This window comes from Lutra lutra, chromosome 9, assembly GCF_902655055.1.
Source record: "Lutra lutra chromosome 9, mLutLut1.2, whole genome shotgun sequence".
NCBI lineage: Eukaryota > Metazoa > Chordata > Mammalia > Carnivora > Mustelidae > Lutra > Lutra lutra.
In genome coordinates this window covers 785,560-805,631 of record NC_062286.1, presented here as the reverse complement: position 1 = coordinate 805,631, position 20,072 = coordinate 785,560, and the positions used below count along the sequence as shown (strand labels likewise).

The 20,072-nt window shown below is 58.3% G+C and overlaps 1 protein-coding gene across 3 annotated transcripts in view; it reads left to right on the top strand.

The window, feature by feature from the left end:
• MYT1L (myelin transcription factor 1 like) overlaps positions 1–20,072 on the top strand; it is a 277,105-nt gene that overhangs the window by 232,862 nt on the left and 24,171 nt on the right. For all 3 annotated transcript variants that reach the window (XM_047746105.1, XM_047746104.1, XM_047746103.1), the window contains one exon: positions 17,512–17,574. In XM_047746105.1, the coding sequence (XP_047602061.1) occupies positions 17,512–17,574 (63 nt within the window). The remainder of the gene's footprint in view (positions 1–17,511; positions 17,575–20,072) is intronic.

The following is a 20,072-nucleotide window of genomic DNA, read 5'->3' as shown; positions in this document are numbered from 1 at the left end:
ACAGCTTCCACAGGGCATTTGCACGTCACTGGGGAGGCAAGCCGTCGAGTGAATGACTTAATGAACGCGTCAGAACCATTTTCTTGTACAGCGCAACCGTGAAAGGAGCCCCTGAGTGGGAAGGGGGTTGGCGATGACCAGTGGGGGCAGCGGGTGGCCTTCTCTGAGCTCCTCTCCCCTCGTGTAGAGAGGGGATTAGGTGAGCTCACCGGCAATGAGTGAGTTTGGAAACTCTACCACCCTGGGCAGGGAAGGACGCGAGGATGGGCATGAGCTTTCGGACGTCCCCTTGCGTAGGGCAGAGCGGCTGGCGTCACAGCCTCAGTGAGTGGCCCCGGCTGTCGGCGGCTCTGGGCACGTGACATCGATCCCGCCAGGCCTCCCAGTGGAGCAGACACGGTGGCACGTGCAGAAGGAGCTGCTCCAGCGCCATCCTGCTGCCCAACACAGGCCCCGCCACCCAAACCAGGGCCGTGTGATGACCGAGCACACACCAGCGGGAACACGGGCCTTCTTGGCCGCACCTTGCAGCTGAGGACCCCGGAGCTGATGGGGAACGACACTTGCCATCTTCCCACTCACGTTCCCGCAGAGCCGCTCGAGCACTCCAAAACCTCTTCCGGAGCAAAAACTGAATTTTACTTCTTTTAAGACCTGGGCTGTTCGGGAAAGGAGACACGGCGTCTGCTGGTTATTCAGCGCGTGGCCTCTCTCCCCCGGGACTGGGGTGCGTCTGGGCTTCCTGAGTGGCGGGCCCCCCTTCCCTTTCCACTTGGCTGACTGTCACCACTCCTCGTCCCGAGAGCACATCCAGCGGTCCCCCCATCGCGGTCGTCGCACTCCCACGCCTGAGCCGGACCAGGACGAAGAGAGCAGACGGCCTCATGCTTTTCAGTCAGGCGTTTGGGGCCAAATAGCTTCGCGTGTACATTCCTCTCCAAAATGCCACAACGCCCAAGGAAGTGTGTAATTCTAGTTGTTGGATTTTCTGTGTTTGCTTGTTCAAAATTCCTGACTTAGCAAGGCCCCTGTGTGTGTGGTCAGGGCTCCCCGAAACCTGCTGGGCGGTGGGCTGGGTGACCCGGGAGGGGGGCAGGTCCGTCCCGCCCCACGCTGGCACCTGCCACGCACCCCACACCGAGCGCATCCTGAGTGCCCTTCATTGAACATTTCCGTCCCCGTGATTCATGCTGGTCCTTCCGAGGGAGACGGGCGTTTCTGCGTCGCCTTCCTTCCCGTCAGGGTGATCCGCAGCGAGGCCGAGCGGTAACCTCTCCCTGAGCTTTTTCTGCGTGTTCCCCTTTTCGTGTCATGACAACATTTTCTGCCATTGAAAATGCCTGTCCGGGGACCTCAAATGGTGTGAGTTTTGGGGCTAAGTAGAAATAATTTAAATTTGTTTCATTTCAAGCATGTGGGAGCTGTTTGTTTTCTTTAGAAGGTCACAGCTTGGGTTTAGTCCCTGTGTTTCAGTCGCGCTAACAGAGACGCCCACGCCCCTGGCGGTGCTTGAAGATCTGGGTCTTTGAAACACGTGTGGCAGGTGACAGTAGCATCCGGGCTTGGGTCCCCTCCGCCGCCTCGGGAGCAGAGAGCGTCGCAGCGCCCGCCTCCAGGCCTCCGGGCTCGACCCTGGCCCGGCTCGGCCCTGGCCCGGCTCGGCCGCCCACCGCTGGGTGACCTTCCGAGTGACTCACCTCTGTGATTCCTTCCTTCTACAAGGCGGGCGGCGCCGGCCCCACCTGGAAGTTCGGACGAGGGTTAACGAGTCTGTGTTTGCGCCGCGCGCACGTCTACGCAGCTGTAACCGAAGAACAAGGTGTGAGGCGAGACGGTGGCGGGAACCATGGAGGCAGCCTGGAGGGTCCGCCCAGGCTCCTCCGCAGGAAAGAGGCTGACGAGGGAGGGAGGCCCGGAGCAGAAAGACACGCCTCAAGTCTGACCCAAATCCAACAACGCATGAATGAAAGAAAACTTCTCATGGTAGAAACTCCAAAAACCAAGATCAAAATATTTCAAAGATAAAAGGATTCTACCTTCCTAATATGTCTTTTCTCTCTCTTGTCTAATGTGGTACAATTTTAAAAGACTGATCTCAGACTTGCAAATCAGCCTTACAATCCCCCACTGAACGTGTCCGTCAGCCCGTCAGACTCCCAGCGGCTCGTCCCCATCCCCGACTCCCACCCTCAGCTCCCCACCTTCCATTTCCCCAGCTGGCGTATTTTGATCGTCCTAGTCTCTGTCGCTTCTTTACTTCCCAAACTTTCTTGAATTCCCGCTTCAGTTCTCTTTTGCCTTTTGAGGATGACACGCGCTTTAGGACGAGAACATAATGGAAACAGGCATTTTGTATTCAGGGCACACCGTTGTGGTCAGAGTAAGGGAGTGGACCTTGTGAAAGGCGCCTCTCTCTTTCCCGCATTCCCAGATCCAGGTCAGACCCCTGAAGTCATGGGCGCCCGTGACCCCAGATTGGATTTCAACTTTCCTGGCCACCTGCGAGTTACAGTGGCACGAGGCTGAGCCGTCACCCCAGCTGGTTATGGTCACAGCATGCGGTGCTGTCCTTTCTACAAATACTACGTCTCACACAAAAGCCATTTTGGTTCTTCCGGATTGCTGTGTGTCAGCCATGACCTCATGTCCCCTTCAGGGAGGCCGTGACGGTAGCCTCCGATCGTGGGAATGACAGTCTCGGAAGCTAAGGCCTCCGGGTGCGTGAGAGGAGCCTCCCGCGTGGGCCCTTCGTCCATGCTCAGGTCTCGGGACGCAAAGCCCGAGTCCAGCAGACGTTTCCTGGTCCAGGCGCCAGGTGGCCGAGACTGGCGCTCCCTCGGGCCAGGCAGTGCTGTGCCTGAGCAGCCGCGATGCGGGAGAGGGACGTGGACGTGAGTCAGGGGTGTCGTTTCAGACCCTCCCCCTTCCTTGCTGCGCGGCTCCTAGGAGTCACTCGTGAACTCGTGAACTTCAACTTTCTTATTTGGAAAAAGCCCCAGTAGGATGCGGGCCTCACAGAACTTCTTTGGGGGTGGAGCCGGCGGTAGGGGGGCGGGTGGTGGCAGAGCTGGGCACTTAGGACCCTCGTTCCACAGGCCGAGACACCAGGGACCGGCACGGAGCGACTTTCCAGAGCCCAGAGAGCAACTTCACTGTGGGCTGAGCTAGAAGCCAGTGCACCGGGGCCTGACGTCGGCCCCTCCAGTCGCTCTCACGTGCAGACACACGGATTTCCAGGTCGCTGTCTGCGGGTGGCCTGCGGGTTGGAGGGTAAACACAGAGGAGGACTCGGTCTAAACACCAAAGTCATCTGATTCTCAGCTCATCGAAATCACGGCTTTCTGGTGAGGCGTACATACTCGCCCGGGGAACGATGGCTGCTTCCAGGAGCCCGGCCAGCTGCTGGTGGAGACTGTCCTGTCCGCGGTGGCCCCTGCCCCGCTGGCTTCCTCTGACACCCATGTCCCGCCGTCCCACCTTTGCACGGTCCCTCTGCAGAGACCGTGGGATGTCTTCAGTGCTCTGAGTGTCCCTCCAGCAGCAAACAGAGGGAGCAGGGGCAGGACTACAGGAGCAGCGAGGCCAGCGGACCGGCACCGATCGCCCAAACCCGGGGACCGCTGGAGGGAATGGGTGTCCACAGGCCAGGAGCTGTTCCCGCGGGAGCCCGAGGGGGTCTGTGACTTCTGAACGTGAGGACTGCGCTTGGGTTGCGGCCTCCTAGACGCTGCACACAGGCGAGCCCCCAGCGCCGCCTTCTGACTAGGGGAGAAGCAGTGCCCACCAGGCTGACGCACAGAGGCTCTCGCCACCCCTGCCCGGAACAGGAGCACCAGGAGCTCCCTCGGCTCGCACGGGAAGTTTCCGCCGACCCCCCGGGCCCAGGAGAAAAGAACACGCGTCCGTGTTCTCCAAGGGGTGTGCTTTGGTCCAAAGACAGCTGGAGAGCGAGGCAAGGCTGGGGGCTGTCCCACCAGCGCCCACACAGAGCGCCTCTGCCCCCTCTGCGCCCCCCCCCCCGGAGCACAGCGCCGGCTCCGGAGCATCCGCACACCCCGCTGGGCCGTGTCTCTCTGGTAGGGCTGTCAGACCACTCTGAGCCCATGGACAGAGGGAGGACCATCCCCACAGGCCAGCGTGAAAGTGCCCCCGCCCCTGGCGGGACATGACGAAGAGCCTGATGACTGGGATTCTTTCTGAAAAAGTCGCTGGTGGGCTCTGGGTCCGGAAAGGAGGTCAGTGAACGACCTCGGAGAGTAAATCCTCACGAGCCCAGCGAGGACGGGCATCCCCCGTGAGAACGCGAGCCCTCGGGTCCGACCCCTCAGCCCGAGCAACTGTGACGCGAAGGCTCGTCGGCCCTTCCAGCGGCCGATTTTACAACCAAAACATGAAGTTTATTTACTTTTGACGTCCTTTAAATTGAACTATTGGTCAGCGGCGACTTTCCTGATACAGTAAGTGAAAATCCTTGTGGCAGGATGAGGCGGACTCAGGCTCCACGTTCCCAGAGATTGGTCCACGTCCTGCTTTGGCCACATACAAGCTGGGCAGCCTGGACTAGTTAGCCCGAACTAGTTAGCCTAGCCTGCACTAGTTAGCCGGACTAGTTAGCCGGACTACGTAGCCTCAACCTAGTTAGCTTGGACTAGTTACTTGCCTGTTTAGGGTGCCTGATCCTTTCCTCTCTACAACTGGGAAAATAACATCCGTCTTCTCCATCTTAGGGGAAGACGGCGTTAGAGGAGCAGGTGTGTAAGGGCCTGACACTGTGCCCAGGGCCTCACGCGGACAGATGTGATCAGACCGGAGACAGAGGGACAGTGCCAAGTACGGGCGGTCACTCACCGCCCCTCGCCTGTGGGACTAAACACATTCCCCTTGTCCCTGAGAGTCACGCTCCTCTTGGAGCCTGTGGGTCCCGGGCGCATGGTCCTGCCTGTCACACATACACCAATGTTGCACACGCATGGGTGCACACACGGCCCCACACGGAGAATGTGCGGAAGCAGCACCGTGAGCTAGGGAGAGGGCTGGATGCGGGCGCCCATGCTTGTGATGCCCGCATGCTACCTTTGCCAACAGACCACGCCATCGTCCCTGGACCCTGTCTTCAGGATGACATGGGTGGGGCCGCCCCACGAGGGCCCACGCGCGACCGTTCACACACACTGCGAGGTTTCTGCTCTGTCATCGGTCGCATGCACCAAAGGGCCAGCAGTCTGTGACTCTGACCACCGTGTTAGGACACTGAAACGCCAGCTGAGCGTTTGCAACGATGGGACTCGGCCTCCCCAGGTAGACACGGGGGCGCCGTGGTGGCAGGGCAGACTCTCAAGGCCTCAGGAGCCATGGGCCATTGAGGCTCTGGGCAGACGGCTCCGGTCGTGTGCTGCCGTCCAGGGGCGAGACCGTCGGGAGCCTCGCCTCCCTCCTCCGCCCCGTCCCTGCGCACTGTGGAACCTGCAGCAGGGACCAGGGGTTGCCATGGCAACTCGCTCCTCATCCCAAGCCCCTCCTGCAGGCAGGGCTCCGTGTGTGGTGGGGCGGTGGGAGGTGCAGAACGTCCTCCCTGCACTGTGGGGGCCTTGGAAGACCCCCCCCACCCCGGGGCGGTGACACCTGTCCTGTGCTCTGGGCCCAAGGATGGGCCCCTGGAAACCCTCCCCCACAGCAGCTAATGAGACAGGAACACTGAAATGACGGCCAGCCCTTTGACCCCTCAGAGATTCCCAATTATAAAAGTTTCCCAGTTTTCTTTCTTCCTCGTTTCCCTTCCTTCCTTTCCCAGAAAGTCTTTCCCGTTCCTCTTTGTAGCTTCCGTCACAAAAGTCATTTTCCAACGGGATTCTTTTCCTGAGAAACACCTTTCTGGTGTTAGGCTAGTGAAGTTTCCAGGAAAATTCACTCTGGAACAACCATATTTTCAAAGGACTTCCTTAAAACTCAGACTGGAAATCGCTTTTGGAAACATGGTGGATGCGGCGTCCGCAGACCCACAGCGCGATCTGCCAGGAGCACGTGGCGCGGGCGCGTCTGCTCCTGGTGCGGAGCGCGGGACCCATGGAGCCGCACGGACAGGAGCCGAACGTGTGCACGGCCCCTGAGTTCGCCTGCAGGACCCCCGACTGCGCGTCCCGACGAGGTGGCTGGGAGTCGGCAAGGCCTGCTGTGCACCGACGACCTCCAGCGACGGAGACCCCACCGTGTGGGTTTCAGAGCCCGATCTCCGTGCGCCGGGGCAGTGCGTGCCAGCCGGGGGAGGGCTTGCGAGTGTGGCCTCCAGGGTCTGTGCAGGGCGCGCCTTCCTACCAGAGCCGTGTCTGCTCGGGAGCCCCCTCCCCTTCCAGCGTCTGCACCCGGGACAGGTGAGGACCCTCCTTGCTCCACTCTCGCCGGGAGCCTGCTGTGAGCGGTCGCTCCCCTCCCTCGTCTTTGAACCCGCCGCCTCATTCTGCCCGATGCCTGCGCACTGTCCTCTGGCCCTGGCTTTTCCCCTTCCCCCTCCCCGTTTGAAGGGGTCCCCTTCTATAGAAAAGCCTCCCCACCAGTCCCCACAGGGGCCCCGGGCTGCCCTTCCCACAAGCACTACCTTCCCCATTGCATCTGTCCCCTCAGATACCGCCACTGACCACAGTTCAATCCTGGCGTCCACTGAGGGCGGGAACCCAGTCCCTTTGCCGCTTCCTGCTCTAGGCTCCAACGAGGGTCCCCGAGCCTGTTTTGTCTGTGACCTGGGGCTGATGGGCAGAACCCAGCTCCCAGGATGCCTGTGGAAAGGTCGCGTGTCAATGGCAACCTCAGGGGCCCACAGTGATTATTGGCTGTTACTGGACAATTGCCGAGGCCCGGGGCCTCGGGGAGTCACATGCCGTAGGAGGGGCTGTCCTCAGCCGCCCGCACTGTGGATGGCAGGGCACACACTCTGCCCTCTGGGCTTTACACGGGGGCAGGGCGATCACCCATTCCTCCACGAGATGCGGAAGAGGTCAGCAGTGGGATCTCTGTGACCTCGCACCTCTTAAAGCTCGAATTTATGGCTTTCACTCATATTCCTAATGGGGAGCTGAGTGCCGGGGGGCAGGCCTGTCCTATACTATGGGGTTTGAGGCCAGGAGAGGTCAGGTACATGTCCCAGGCAAGCGTCGACCAGCTCACCGGGCCCTGAGCCCACCTCATGGCTGCCCGGAGCCCTCTGCCCCCACATCCCACTTCCTGCGAGGGCGGGGCTGTGCACGCCTCCCCTTCTGGGCAGAGTCCCCCTCGGCACCCAGTCTTCTCCCTACACCCTGCCGCTCAGCCCACTGACAGCCCCACAGTGTCCTCGGGCCGGCCTTCCCTCAGAGCAGCTGGGGGCGGCACCCTGGGGCCAGTAGAGCCCCCACACCCTTGGACAGGGCTCTGGTGTGACCCTAGCTACAGACATCCTGCTGAGAACAAGAAGGGTTCTGCGCCTGCACCAGCTCCGTGGTCCTCAAGGCCTCGTTTGCTAATCAGAAAACCAAAGAGCACAACCTCCATCCAGGCAGAAAGGACGAGACCATACGTCCCCACATCCGTATGTGGCACGGGACACAGCTGTGTCACCACTCAGGCCCCGCCTGCACCCCCCTCAACCAGAGCCTGTGTTCAGATGAGTGAGTGACACGTAACCCGGGAAGGTGCCCGGGACTCCGAGCCATGGGTTCCCGGTCAGGCTGGGCCACAGCAGGCAGGAGAGGAAGGTTCTGGGAGGACAGACAGGTGCACTCACTTAGGCATGGTACTTAGCTCGAGTGAGGTTCGGGAAGGCTGGCCATGCCTACTGAGATAGGAGACCCCTCGTGGGGGAGGAAGGCTGGTGTGGGAAAATGGGGACCCTGAGGCAGGGCTTTCCAGGTGGCCCCGGGGCCTCCATCCCTGCTGCGAGCATGTCCCCTCACCTGCACAGATGTGGGGGCTGCAGAGACGGCGAGATGGCAGGTGTCCCCAACTGAGGAACACCGGCTGCTGGCTTGTGCTGCCTCAGGCTGTGGACAGAGCCTAGACCCTCAGTCCTGGGAGGCCTTTGGGGTGGTCATTTGCAGGTGCCAGTGCAGCCGACCCTAGTGACCCACACTTCCAGTGGTCCCAGACTTGCTCTTGAGTGCAGGGTCGGGTGGGACCCTCCAGGAAGGTACGTGGTAAGAAAGCCCTTCCTGAAAGTGGTCCTGGGCCCTTAGGGACATTTGGGGCACATGTCCCTCCTCCTTTCCCATCATGAATGTGGCAACTTTGGTTCCTGCCGTCTTCTCTTTTCCAAGCTAAAATCTCGCAATGCTTTATTAATGTTTTTCTCGAGTGATATGGTCCCAGTCCTCTTGTCCTTGGTCACTGCGGAATGTGCTGGAGACTCACTCTTCCTGTCCCTGCGGGAGTCATGGTACAAGCAGGACCGGCTCTCGGCGGGCAGTGCTTTGTTGAAGCCCGCGTCCCATCATGGAGGGGTCTGGCCCCCAAGTGCCGGCATCTCGGGGCAGCCACGTGTCCCTCCTTCCCATCTTCTGCGTCCCTGTGTTCCATCACGGTTCGCTTCTCATCCTGCTTCGTGGCACATCTCTCTCTCTCCGCTCCGTCTCTAACCTGTTCTTTCAAGGAGGCGCGGGTGGGAGACGCCTGGTCTTCCCGGAGACACCGGGCTTGGGCGGAGCAGGCGTCCTCTGCTCTGACGTGTCCCCTCCGCAGACCCACGTCACTCCTCTCGGGTTCCTGATCTTCAGTGAAGGCTTCCCACAAGGAGCGGGAGTCTCCGGCGGAAACGGTCTCTGGTTTGCTCTCTAAGAGGCCAGGGGTTGGGCCAAGGGCAGGCTCTGTCACTGCGGAGTCTCCACCACGGGATGCGGGCGGCCGGCTGCCGGCTCACAGGCGCCTCGTGTCTGCACCCCACTCCGGGCCCCCGGCACCTCCAGGAGCTACAGGGTCCTTTGTGGACGCCTGCGCTGCTCGTCAGCTCCTCCCTGCCGTGCGCCCGCCCCGCCTGCCATGCTCCCTCCTTCTGGACTTGGCGTCCCCGTCTTGAGCACTTGCTGGTTCTCCTCTTGCCCTCAGTGGAGCGTATGTGCTCTGCAGCTTCCAGAACCAGCTCCCGGGGTCACGTCTCGCAGCTGCGGGGTGTGGGCCCTGGGCCCCGAGGCTCTCTGGTCGGCTCCTTGTGATCAGAGGGAAACCCCACGGTTCTTAGAAGCCGCTCTGGCTGCGTCCTTGGTGCGGAAGCCTGGAGCAGCGCCGTTCCCCTTTCCTGCCGTCCCCTTCGCTGGCCCCTCCGATGAGACGCAAGGGGTCCTTGCAGATCAATCCCTAAAGATCTCGAGCAGATGAACGAGGGGGCTCCGTCTGCACGCACCAGGGAGCCCGGCGGGAGGGCCGTCCCCGGCAGTGGGCAGGACAACAGCTGCTGCTGACAAGGGGACCTGACGCGTCCAGCCAGTGCGGCTGCCCCAGGACGCAAGACAGGCTGGTTCTCATCGCGACTTGGGGGCTCTTGTACGGATTTAAACAGTGACTCTACCTGTTTGCTTGGCTCTGTTTGCCTGTTAAAAAAAAAAAAAAAGATAATTGATTAATCTATTTCTAAAACTTTTGTTAAACTAACAATTTCTGGAATCACTTATAAATGTGACAAAAAAACAAGGAGGAAAGGCAAAGCCCACCAGAAGGCTAGAACTCAATTTTTTTTTTTTAAGTGAGAGATGACAGAGCAAAAAATAGGCTAAAATGTAGCGTGCACATGGAGGATGGGGCAGGAGGAGGTTACACCAAAGGACAGACGACAGAGAGCCCGCCGTCACACGGGACGTGACGGGACATGACGTGACACGGTCGTCTCGCCTCTCCTGACTAGAACTGAAAACACTTTCTCTGAGACAAAAGAGAGATTCAAAATAGGAAAGACCCACAAACACGACAAACAGAGGGAAAACAGGAGAAGCAGGAACAGGAAGAAGCTTAGCAGCGGGGACAGGGTCTCAGCTGAAAGGGCGGCCATGTGGCCCCCGGGCCTCTCCCTCCCTCTGTCCCGAAGATGCGCGTCTCCCAGGGCTCACACAGGTCCATGAACTGGACCTGGAGACCGAGCTGCTTCTAAAGCACATGAACAACCCCCGCTTAACTTCTAAGTGTTTCAAACAGTTTGTGCACAGGGAAGGGGACCTGATGTCCCCCAGAGTTGCAGCCTGAGCCATCGGCTGCGTGGACGACACGGCACGCTCCCACACAAGTCCACGTCTGGCCCAGCGGCCACTCTGGCCTCGGGGACTCAGACGGGCAGGGGCATGTCCAGGCTGGCTTAGGCTTGCCGCCGCCCCTCACTGGCCAGTGTGCCCTTCAGAGCGGGCTGCAGGCTGGGGCGTGCACGCGGCAGGTAGCTGTAGCTTAGCAGTGAGAAGGTCTTCGTGGTTACGCCAGGTCGCCCATCTGTCTCACGTGCAGTCCACCGGGTTCATGATGCTGAGAAAATTGGCGTGGCCGAGCCAGCAGCATCTACAGGGAACCCCTCCCCCATCCCTGTGCCGCCCTGATCGGGGACCCTCAGCAATGGGCATGACCCATGGGATATGGTCACCCAGGCCCTCCCACCCTTAGGAAAACCCCGCGGGCACGGTTGGGGTGCACGTTCTTGTGCATCTGGCCCCTCCCTGGGGCCACCAAGCACCGCGCCACAGCGCACAGGCCCTGACAGCCCCGCACTCCCCGCACACCAAGGGCTCGGGCTGCTGGAGGGCTCGGGGTGATCGGCAAAGGTGAGTGCCTCCTCGAGGGCCCCGTGCGGGGTCTCTGCATGCGGGGCGGGACGCCCCCCACCTCCCCAGGGCGCGGTGCGCGTGAATGCCGCGCAGGACCGGACGGTAGAATGCTGGTTTCTGCTGCCTTCGCTCAGCCGCACCAGTCACCTCTTGTGTGTTCTTTTTTGCATGGGTCCTCCGAGTCCAATTCCAATTCTGGCTCCGGCTGCCCCAGTGTCTTGTTTAGCTGCTCCACTCTGCTGCTGGACGTGCATGTGCTCCGGCAGCAGGTCCCATGGACACATCCCGTTAAGTGAATGGGACGTCAGGATGTGCTAGGTACGTTCGGCCGCGCCGGACAGGAGCCTACTCCTGGAGGTAGCTGGGGCCCCGCAGCGGGCAGCCATGCGTGTGGCGGCGAGGGCCCCGTGGGGCTCCCCTCCGCGGACCAGGAGGCAGCATGACCAAGGACTCGCAGCTGCAGGGCTGCGGGCTGCATGTTTGGAAGCGAGCAGACCTTGCATGCGGCATGAACAGCGGAGCGGCCGCGGCGGCCCCCCACCCCCGCCTGCAGAACACTGGCCGGGAGCCGCCCGGACCGCGCCGCAGCTCTGCATGGGGCCCCGCGCCCGGCCCTGCCGCCCTCCCAGGGGAACTCGGGGCCCGAGTCGGGGAAGGGCACGGGGGAGGCACACAGCACGGGTGAGGGGGCAGATGACCCGAGGCTGACGGCAGGCGCGTGAGCCTCTGAGCCAGGCGGCGAGCCTGCTAGAAAGATCCTGTCCATCGGTGGGTGGTGGATGAGGGAGCCGCCCCCTCGGACTACGCAGTGTGCCACGTGAGCTCTGGGGGCGCGGTCACTGGACCGCTCGGCCCTGATGCCCGGCCCGAGCCACACTGACGTCCACCTGCTCCCGCAGCACACGGGTCCTGGACGCTCTGTCCGCCCGGGGTCCAGGGAACCAGAACTCTGAGCATTAGCCACAGGATCACGCTTCGCTTTCTCAGTGCCCTGAGGCCCAACCCGTCCAGAAACGTGATCTGAATCATCAAACTGAGGGTTTTTTATTCACGTTAAGAGTACCTTAAAACTCTTTTTCGTTTATGGGTTTGAGTGTAATTTAAAAAGAAAAGTGCAGGGAACCAAAAGAAAAGGTGTTTTTGCTTCCCTGTGACATCCATCAGACAGCAAGTCTTCCACCTAAATTCTCCTAATGTCATCGTGTCCCCAGTCCACTTGGAAATGCGTAGGTTTTCATAAACCCAGAGTGTCCCACACGTCCCACAAGGAAGCCTATCGCCTGACACCTGAGGAGAAAGGGAGGACAGGAGAAGCTCTAGGTGTCAGGGACAAAAGCAAGAAGCAAATCCAAACTGTTTCCCGGAGGGGTGGGCACGCAGGACCCCCGTGGGGTGGGGCCCCACCGGCCCACTGGTGGCCAGCGGTGGCCCTGCAGGTGGTGCCCCCAGGGGTGGACCTGAAGCCGGACTGGGCTTCGTGCCCTGGCTCAGAGGGTCCACAGCTCCACTGGTCACCAGCCGTTTCTGGCGGGAGGCTGGGCTGGGGGACCCTGGGAAAATACCACATACCCGCATGGGGGGTCTCCGTGTCCAGCTGCAGAAGGCTCAGGATAGGCATACTTAATATTGAATTTCAAAAAAAAAAAAAAAAAAGAAAATTATTGAATGTCTTACAAGTTAAGAAGCAAATGTAAAATTTTATCTTTCCTTGAGTTTCAGGTAATATATCTAAGAAATTGTGCAGAAGTAATGCATATGGCTTTTAAGTGACCTGGTTTCTTTCCATTTGGGGAGAAAATTGCAGAGGAATGGCATGAGAATCAGTATGTGTTATTTTTCCATTAGAAATATCTTTCTTTGGCACTCCTCTGAATTCATTATTTCCCATTTATATAACAAAAAATCAAAATAAAAATGTATTTTCACGACCATATCTCTTAAGGCAAAAAAAAAAAAAGTATTTTTTTAATTCAACTTTTTATATAAATGAAGCAAAGACTTATATATGTGTCCGGAAACGTTCCAGTTTAGAAATACATTTTACTACTAGAGACAATTCCTAATTTTAACATTTTCATGATTTCTTTTAAAATTGAGGGTGATAATTTTTTATCTATTTTTTTAAATATATTTTGTTTCTTTCTTACTAAGTCCCCTTGATAGAGTTGCCATGGAGGAAATGAGCAAGAGAGGCTGTAAGGGCTGCCCGAGAACTTCTGAGAACGGGCGTATGTCCCTCTGACTTGGTGTAGTCATTCCGGATCCTCAGTGAGTCCTGTTCTGTATATTTTTAGCTGCTCTGCTCAAATCAGGGCCTGTCTGCAGCTCAGCCTTCCTGGACAGTTTAACGAGGTAGCTCGGTAACCCCGAGAGAGTCACTTCAAAACACCCACAGTACTTTCAGCCTCTATCTGTAAGAGTTTTAAAAATCAGTCACTGACCCTTATCAAGATAAGAGTCGTGAGATGCCTCCAGATGTTTTTTCCTGTACGTTGATTTTGGGGGAGCTGAGCTCGGTCTCCCCCAGCGGGCCTGCCAGCTCAGACTGGGCCAGACGCGAATGCCACAAGCTCAGGCTGCCACGCTCAGGGAGGACCGCCTCTCAGTCTTCGGGAAAGGTCACTCCCCAGCAGGTGGACGGAGAGAGGCTGGCCCAAAGGAGACTGGGGCTTAGCCTTCTGGTACCCAGCAAGGACGCCTCAGAGTCCCCGAGTACAAATGCTTGTGTGTGTGGAACCTGCCTTGGACTTCTTCTGAGGTGAGGACAGGACTATCGCTAACGGGACGATGCAATGCGGTTGATGGGTCTCAGCTCCCGACGTGCAGTGACATGCATGTTGGCGTGGACACACTCAGCTGGGAGAAAATGTCCTGTTTTGAGGTCTTTCTTAATATAATGATGAAATCCTCGTATTTATTTTCAAAAGAGCGTGGCATGATAGCACATGGAGGAAGCACTTTAAAGATATTCTTATCACTAATTAATCGATGACACAACTTCAGTCAGTGGGTTTGATGATTTCCATTTGGCCCACCCTGTCTCGGGATGGGAGTTCTGTAAATGGGGGAAAACAGCGCGGCAGTAGGCTGTATGTCCTGCTGAGGGACAAATCAGGGACAAGTAGGAAGCGCGGTGGTCTGCTGTCACGCTCTTGAGACGTGCCCCAATGCAGAATCGTATGGTTTCATGATTACATATTTTCATGTACAGACATTAAGTTATGTTTTGACATTAGGGGATATGTCTCCTGACCTCCATGTGGGTGTGACCAGTGACAGTTCCTATGGACATCCTAGAGGAATGTTTTCGTGGCTGGGAATAGTTCAGAGGAGTCATGAGCATACAGGGCGTTCTGGGAGGCTCGGGCCCACAGGTCTCTTTGATGACTTAGATCTGCAAAAGCAACACAAACCCAGCTCACTCCTACTTGAGAAGGGCTAGTTCCGTGAAATCAGAAATCCAGAAGTTTGTGAATGGTCCTGATTTTTTTTTTTTCAGATTTTGCTTGGATTCTGCAAAACTTAAAACCCTGTTTAAAACATTTTTTCATGATTCTCCCAGCGCCATTCTTAAATGTCTTTTTAAGACAGATTTTTCCAGTCAGGTGATAACGTGCACTCCTCCAAATTCTTTTCTCCCAAGGCAAGTGCAAGATCATGGACAAGGCACAAATGTTTTTAGCCTTAAATACATCTGTGAGGCAATGAGTCTAGCTCTAAGGTTACTTGTTCATTATGTGTCTCAGAGTATTTCCACCAAAAAAGCACCTTTGGAGGGGAAGAGAAGCGATATTTGAGGCAAGTGTTTCATGTCACAGAACTTTGCATCTCTAACCATGGGAACTTAAAATAGACTTGGTGCTATTGTCCCTGGTAACCGGCAGGAAGCATGGAGGGTGGTGAGGGTCTGGTGTGCTTCCCTGCGGCTGCCGAGGACTTCAGTGCAGAGAACCTGCGCCTGCCTCATGGGGAGTTTCCATGGAAACCCAGTCAATCTCTTCTGCCATTCTGAAACCCAAGCTGTGTGGCACATGGTACTGTCTGATTTTACCCACGGGGGATTTGGATTGCCCACATGGGCCTCCCTTCATGGAAAAGATGTGCTCTTAGATGGGTAGATGCAAATCGAACTCTAGTAAGTCGATTCCACACTGCCCCATTGTCAAGGTCCTGGGGCTGGCTCCATCTGAGAGGCAGAGACCCCTTTTGTTGGGTGAATAGTCACTCCTTCATTCACCAATTTCAGAAAATCGTATTTTTGAGGGTTGAGATTTCTTAAACCCAGGAAATCTGTATGTAAATCTAAGTGTTTTAAAAAGCTTCAAAGTCTTGAACAGCAACAGAAAAATGACTACGGAGAGCTGATAGCGGGAACCGTTCTGGGCTGCCTTGTGTGGTCCAGAAGCTCCACCTACGGGTGAAAGAGCTTCATTGCTAGCCCTGACAAAACCCAGAGCCGCTGTGTCAGGGGAAGGCGGCAACGAAGGGCAGTGGCCCCTCCAACAGGCCTCCCGAGCCCCCGTGATAAGCCCAGGTCCTGGGCTGCAGGGGTGCGGGGCGTGAGCAGACAAAGGGGGTGAAGGCTGGGGAGCCTCCCCCGGAAGGAGCTTAGGGCAGGTCCCCCCGTGAGCTGTGCAGGGGTGTGGTCAGGGAGGAGCAGACGTGGGTCCCCCAGCCTGGGACCGCACCCCATCTGTGTGACTGGAGCCCTTGACAAGGAGAACAAACCTTTTAAGACAGCGAGAACTCTTTCTGGAAAGGGTTTTTCTTTCCCAACACAGTGGAAGCTCTGAAATGGGCCAAATTGATATTTTGTTGTTTTCCCGGTGATAGAGGACATTTTCAGCACCTCTTTTTTTTTTAACCAGATGATGCCTTTGTAAATGGCTGAAACTCACAAAACCTACTCTGAACGTCTGTCTCTTTTTTTATAATCAGTCAAATATGATTTTCATTTGCATTGGTTTGGTTATAACGCCTCACTTCAAATCTGAACAGAGTATGTCAACCTCCTACAGCCCTCACCAAAAAAAGGCATATTGAAAAATTTCTACTCATGTATTTTAACATGAATAAATTTTAAATAAATTTGCACCGAGTGCTTAAAATAGGAAGAGTTTGAGGATTTTTTTAAAGCAAAAGGCAAGGCCAAGTGCATATTGTCGGCAAGTAGGAAACCTTTCTGTTTCCTGATACGTTTTCCAAACAGAGACTTGCATGAGATGCTCTTCTCTGCCGCAGGATGATTTTGATTGCGCTCCGGGGCTGGCTCCCTCCACACGAGGGGCCGGGCGGGAAATCACCCAGTGAGGCCAGGTCACTGCACTTAGTATTTAGAAAGTAATTACTTAGCGATCGGCAGTAGAGTCTCTATACCAAACTTTAACTGTACGTAACCAGCTGTTACTTTAACAAACATCAGGTCAAAAATCCGATTCTGGGTTGTTGGTACAGATTCTGTTCTTGGTACAGATTCTACTTTAAAAGCCCCGTTGTTCTGCCTCAAATGCCTGTTTTAAAAACCCTCGCTCCAAGCACGCACACAGGCGCCATGTGGCCCAGGCTGCCACTGTCCGCCCGCACAGCGGGGCCCTAAAGCCATCGCTGACTTTCAGCAAGGTACGGCCGGCACGCGGTAGGCACCCTTCGAGCTAGTGTCGCTCCCTTCCTTGGGACCGAAGAGGACGTAGACAGCGCCCAAATACCCAAAACTGACATGCGTGGGTGTCGGCACGGGACCCCCAGCCCCCCTCCGTGCGGTGCCGGGGGACGTGCAGGGTGCAGGGGGACCCCGTGCTCCCGGGCCCGGCTCGGCGTCCAGCTGCTGCCCTGACTCTCCGAGCAGAAAACAAACCGAAATCCCTCAGGGGCAGTAGATGTTTAGGAACTACCGGAAATGCGTGATTTTTGTCCTTGCCGGAGCTCGGGTGCTCCCTGAGTAGGGCTGGGCACGGGGCACGACCCAGGTGCCGCTGTCAGGTGCAGTGTTGCTTACTGATCCCCTCCTCCCTGACACGGTGTGTGATTTGTTCTGTTTTGTTAAATATACAAACTTGATGGGAAAAAACAACTTTTTCTTAATTTTTGCCCTTAATTCTCACATTCCTGGTGGGAGAAAACCAAACCAGCGTGAAGGGAAATGTCTCTGCAGCAGCCCCGACCGCTCCTGAGGCGGCCGCCCTCGGGACTGGTGTGGGGGCGGCGGTGACGAGCCTCGGTTCAAAGCATGTGCTGTCCCCCTCGGGCGACCACAGCGTGGTCGTTAGGAACCAGGGGACGGGGCCTCTTGGGGCTGCAGCAGGTGTGTGCAGGTGCCACCCTGGCTGACCAGCAGCCCTGGGCTCCGCCACACCAGCCGAAAAGGCTTTGAGTCCCCAGTGCTCGGCTCCCAGTGGCTGCCCTCACGGGGCTCGGGGCACCCGTTAGTCCGGCTGGCCGAGGGTCCGTCTCCCGATGCTCCGAGGGGTGGGTCACAGCCAGGCAGATACTGAAATCCAAGATTCTTCTGGAAAGTGCCATTGGGCTTGAAAGGAAGAAGGTAGCCGAGGTTGGCATCCGGTGGCATCCAGTGGCGCAGTCAATGGGCACAGGTCCCTGCTCCCAGCCGGGGAGCTTCCGGCTCCGTTTGTCTCCTTCGAGTAGGGTGGTGAAGCCGTCAGCAGTTTGCTTTCGTGGATAAAGGAGGGACTTAATTGTCCAGCACTTGCTTTCTTTCCAGTAAATTCTGCCCGTCCTGTGTTCTTAATTGCAGGTGCCCCACCCCTGGCTGTGATGGCTCCGGGCACATCACCGGGAACTACGCCTCCCACCGGAGGTAAGTGGAGCGCCCATCCCCTCCCGCCCCTGCTCCTTCTGTGCTCGCTGGGTTTGGCCCCGGCTGTGTATGGTCTGGAGGCTCGGTCGGCAGAGCAGCGCCATGCCCCGGGGTCCCTCCTGGGACGGCAGGCGCACTCTCCTGACGGGCCTGGGGTCCGCCTGTGAGAACGTTGCTCGGGTCGTCCAGCAGCAGCCTCTCCAGATCGGAAGAGCTCAGGGAACAGACCCAGCACAGGCGTGTTATAAGGTCCCTCGGACAGTCACGGATGGGCAGGCGTTCCGGCACCGGTGGGCGTTGGCCTCTCAAATGGGAAGTTTGAGCCGCTGGCTGTCCAGCCGTTCCAAGCCAGGAGCAGAGCTGAAGACACAGAGCTGCGCTTTACGGGGCTCCTCGCAGGCCTTGGGGCTCCCGAGGAGAAGGGGTGTTGGAGACACAGCCTGGCGATCCCGTCAGACATGCCAGGCCGCGTGTCAGAGGTGAGCTGAAGAAGCTTCGGACGCGAGGTCTTCACAGAAGTGGGTCAGGACCTGTGGCCAGGTGCCCCAGCTTCTCCTCCTATTCCGTCCCCAACAAGAGCCAGGGCCGGGGCAGGGACGAGGATGCTGGTGAAGGAGGACCCGTCCGACGGTAGAAAGTGGCTGCACCAGCAGATACGGACCCTGGTATCTGCTCACACGACGCTGCTTCCTTGTCGGCCGGACTTGAGGTCATGGAGTGAGCCGCCCTACAGTCCAAGAGCCCCGGCGCTTCAGACGCACCCCCCGCCCAAGAAGACAAAGGAAGAGGAGTGGGAGAGAGACGGAGACAAGGAGAGGGGAGGCTGCTCAGACAGTGTGAGCCGCAGGCCGCCCACCAGACAGACGGCGTTTGCCCACCAACCACACCGAGTGGATCCGTGGATGGTGCGGAGCATGTGGCTGCCTGTGTGTCCCGATGCCCATAGTCAGAGAAGGGGATGCTCCCCGGCTGCTAGCGCGGTCTGGACGAGGGACACGGACAGCCCCCGTGGCGGGCGCCTCCCTCACAGAGATCCCCCACGGGCCGCGCTTCCGTGCTCGCCATCCAAGCAGGTTCCAGCAGCACTGGGCTGGGGCACACGGACTTGGATGGCCCACGAGGAGGACGAGATCATGGGGTTATGGAGGACTCTCCGTGATCATCCTCCCCTCCGGGGCTGTCCCCACGGTGCTTCCGACACTCAGGGGCGGCCGGCAGCCTCCAGGCTTTACCCACGGGACGCGGCAGCACCGGCTCCGCAGCCGGTGACAACCCAAGAAGTCTCTGGGTGTCGCCGCGTGTTCCCCGGGGCCACCACCAAACACCAGAGCGGCCTCACGGTGCTGAGCCAGCTGCGCAGCCCAGACAGAGCCTGCCGCAGAGTGTCGGACGCCGACGCGAGCCCGTGCTCCTGCGCAGGCTGGTAGAGCAACGTGGCTGCTGTAGACTCGGTTCCATTCGATTCGGTCAAAAACAGCGACAAGTGGACCCTTCCCTGGGCGGCCGTTTCGCCTCAGGCTTCCAGCTGCCCAGCGTGGTCCCGCCACCCCGGGTCCCGAGGAGCCCCTCGCCCCTGCGATGCGTCACCATGCATACATGGCGAGAGATCCCAAGGCCAGGAGCTGTCCCCCAGCTTGAAGTCGCGTCTGTGCTTTTCAGGAGCCCCCAGGTGCCGTGGACGCCCCGGGAACACCTCCCAGGCTGAGAGAGCAGCCGGGCACGGGGGGCTCCAGGATGTCACCTCATGACAAAGAAACATTTGCTGAGCACCTGCTGCATACCGCGAGTGTCACTGAACACTTGGCGTGTCTAGTTTTGCTGTCCTGTGGGAGCACTCTCTTTGCCCTGATCTCCTGGAGGGAGCCCCACAGCAGCCACGTCACCACCTGTGGGGGCCCGACTCCCCGGGGCACGTCCATGTGCAGGCACCCCAGGCTGTGCCCGTCTGACGCAGACGGGTCGCCAGGGCTGAGGAGGCAGCAGAAGGAGAGGACGGGGGATCGCCCATGGGGCTGCGGGTCCTGGGCACAACCAGGCCTCTCCTCAGGCCTCCTCAGCACGGGCACACATCTCTGCAGCCAGAGGGTCAGGGATGCAGCGTCTGTCTGTCCAGCACAGCGAGCCCTCCCGCGGCCCTGCGGACGAGCCCACCTAGACCCTGTCTGGACACTGCCAGGGCACCCGCCCTGGCCTTGCCTCTGGCGACACAGGGCAGGGGTCCTGAAAGTGTTGCCGCTGCTCCCAAAGTGCATGAGATCTCAAATCAAGACTCAGGCACACCGCGAGCCCCCGCATCAGTAACGGCAAACTGTCGGACATCTGTCCGGGATACGTCACCATGTAGAGCACAGTCACAAATGTCACCCAGGATTCCCGGGTGAGGGATCCAAAAGTGCCGCTCAGCGGAGACGGGCTCCTCCAGGAGGAGATCACAGTCGTGAACGGAAGTGGCGGCGGCGGGCACAGCGGCAGGCAGCAGGCTCCCCACCGCAAACAGC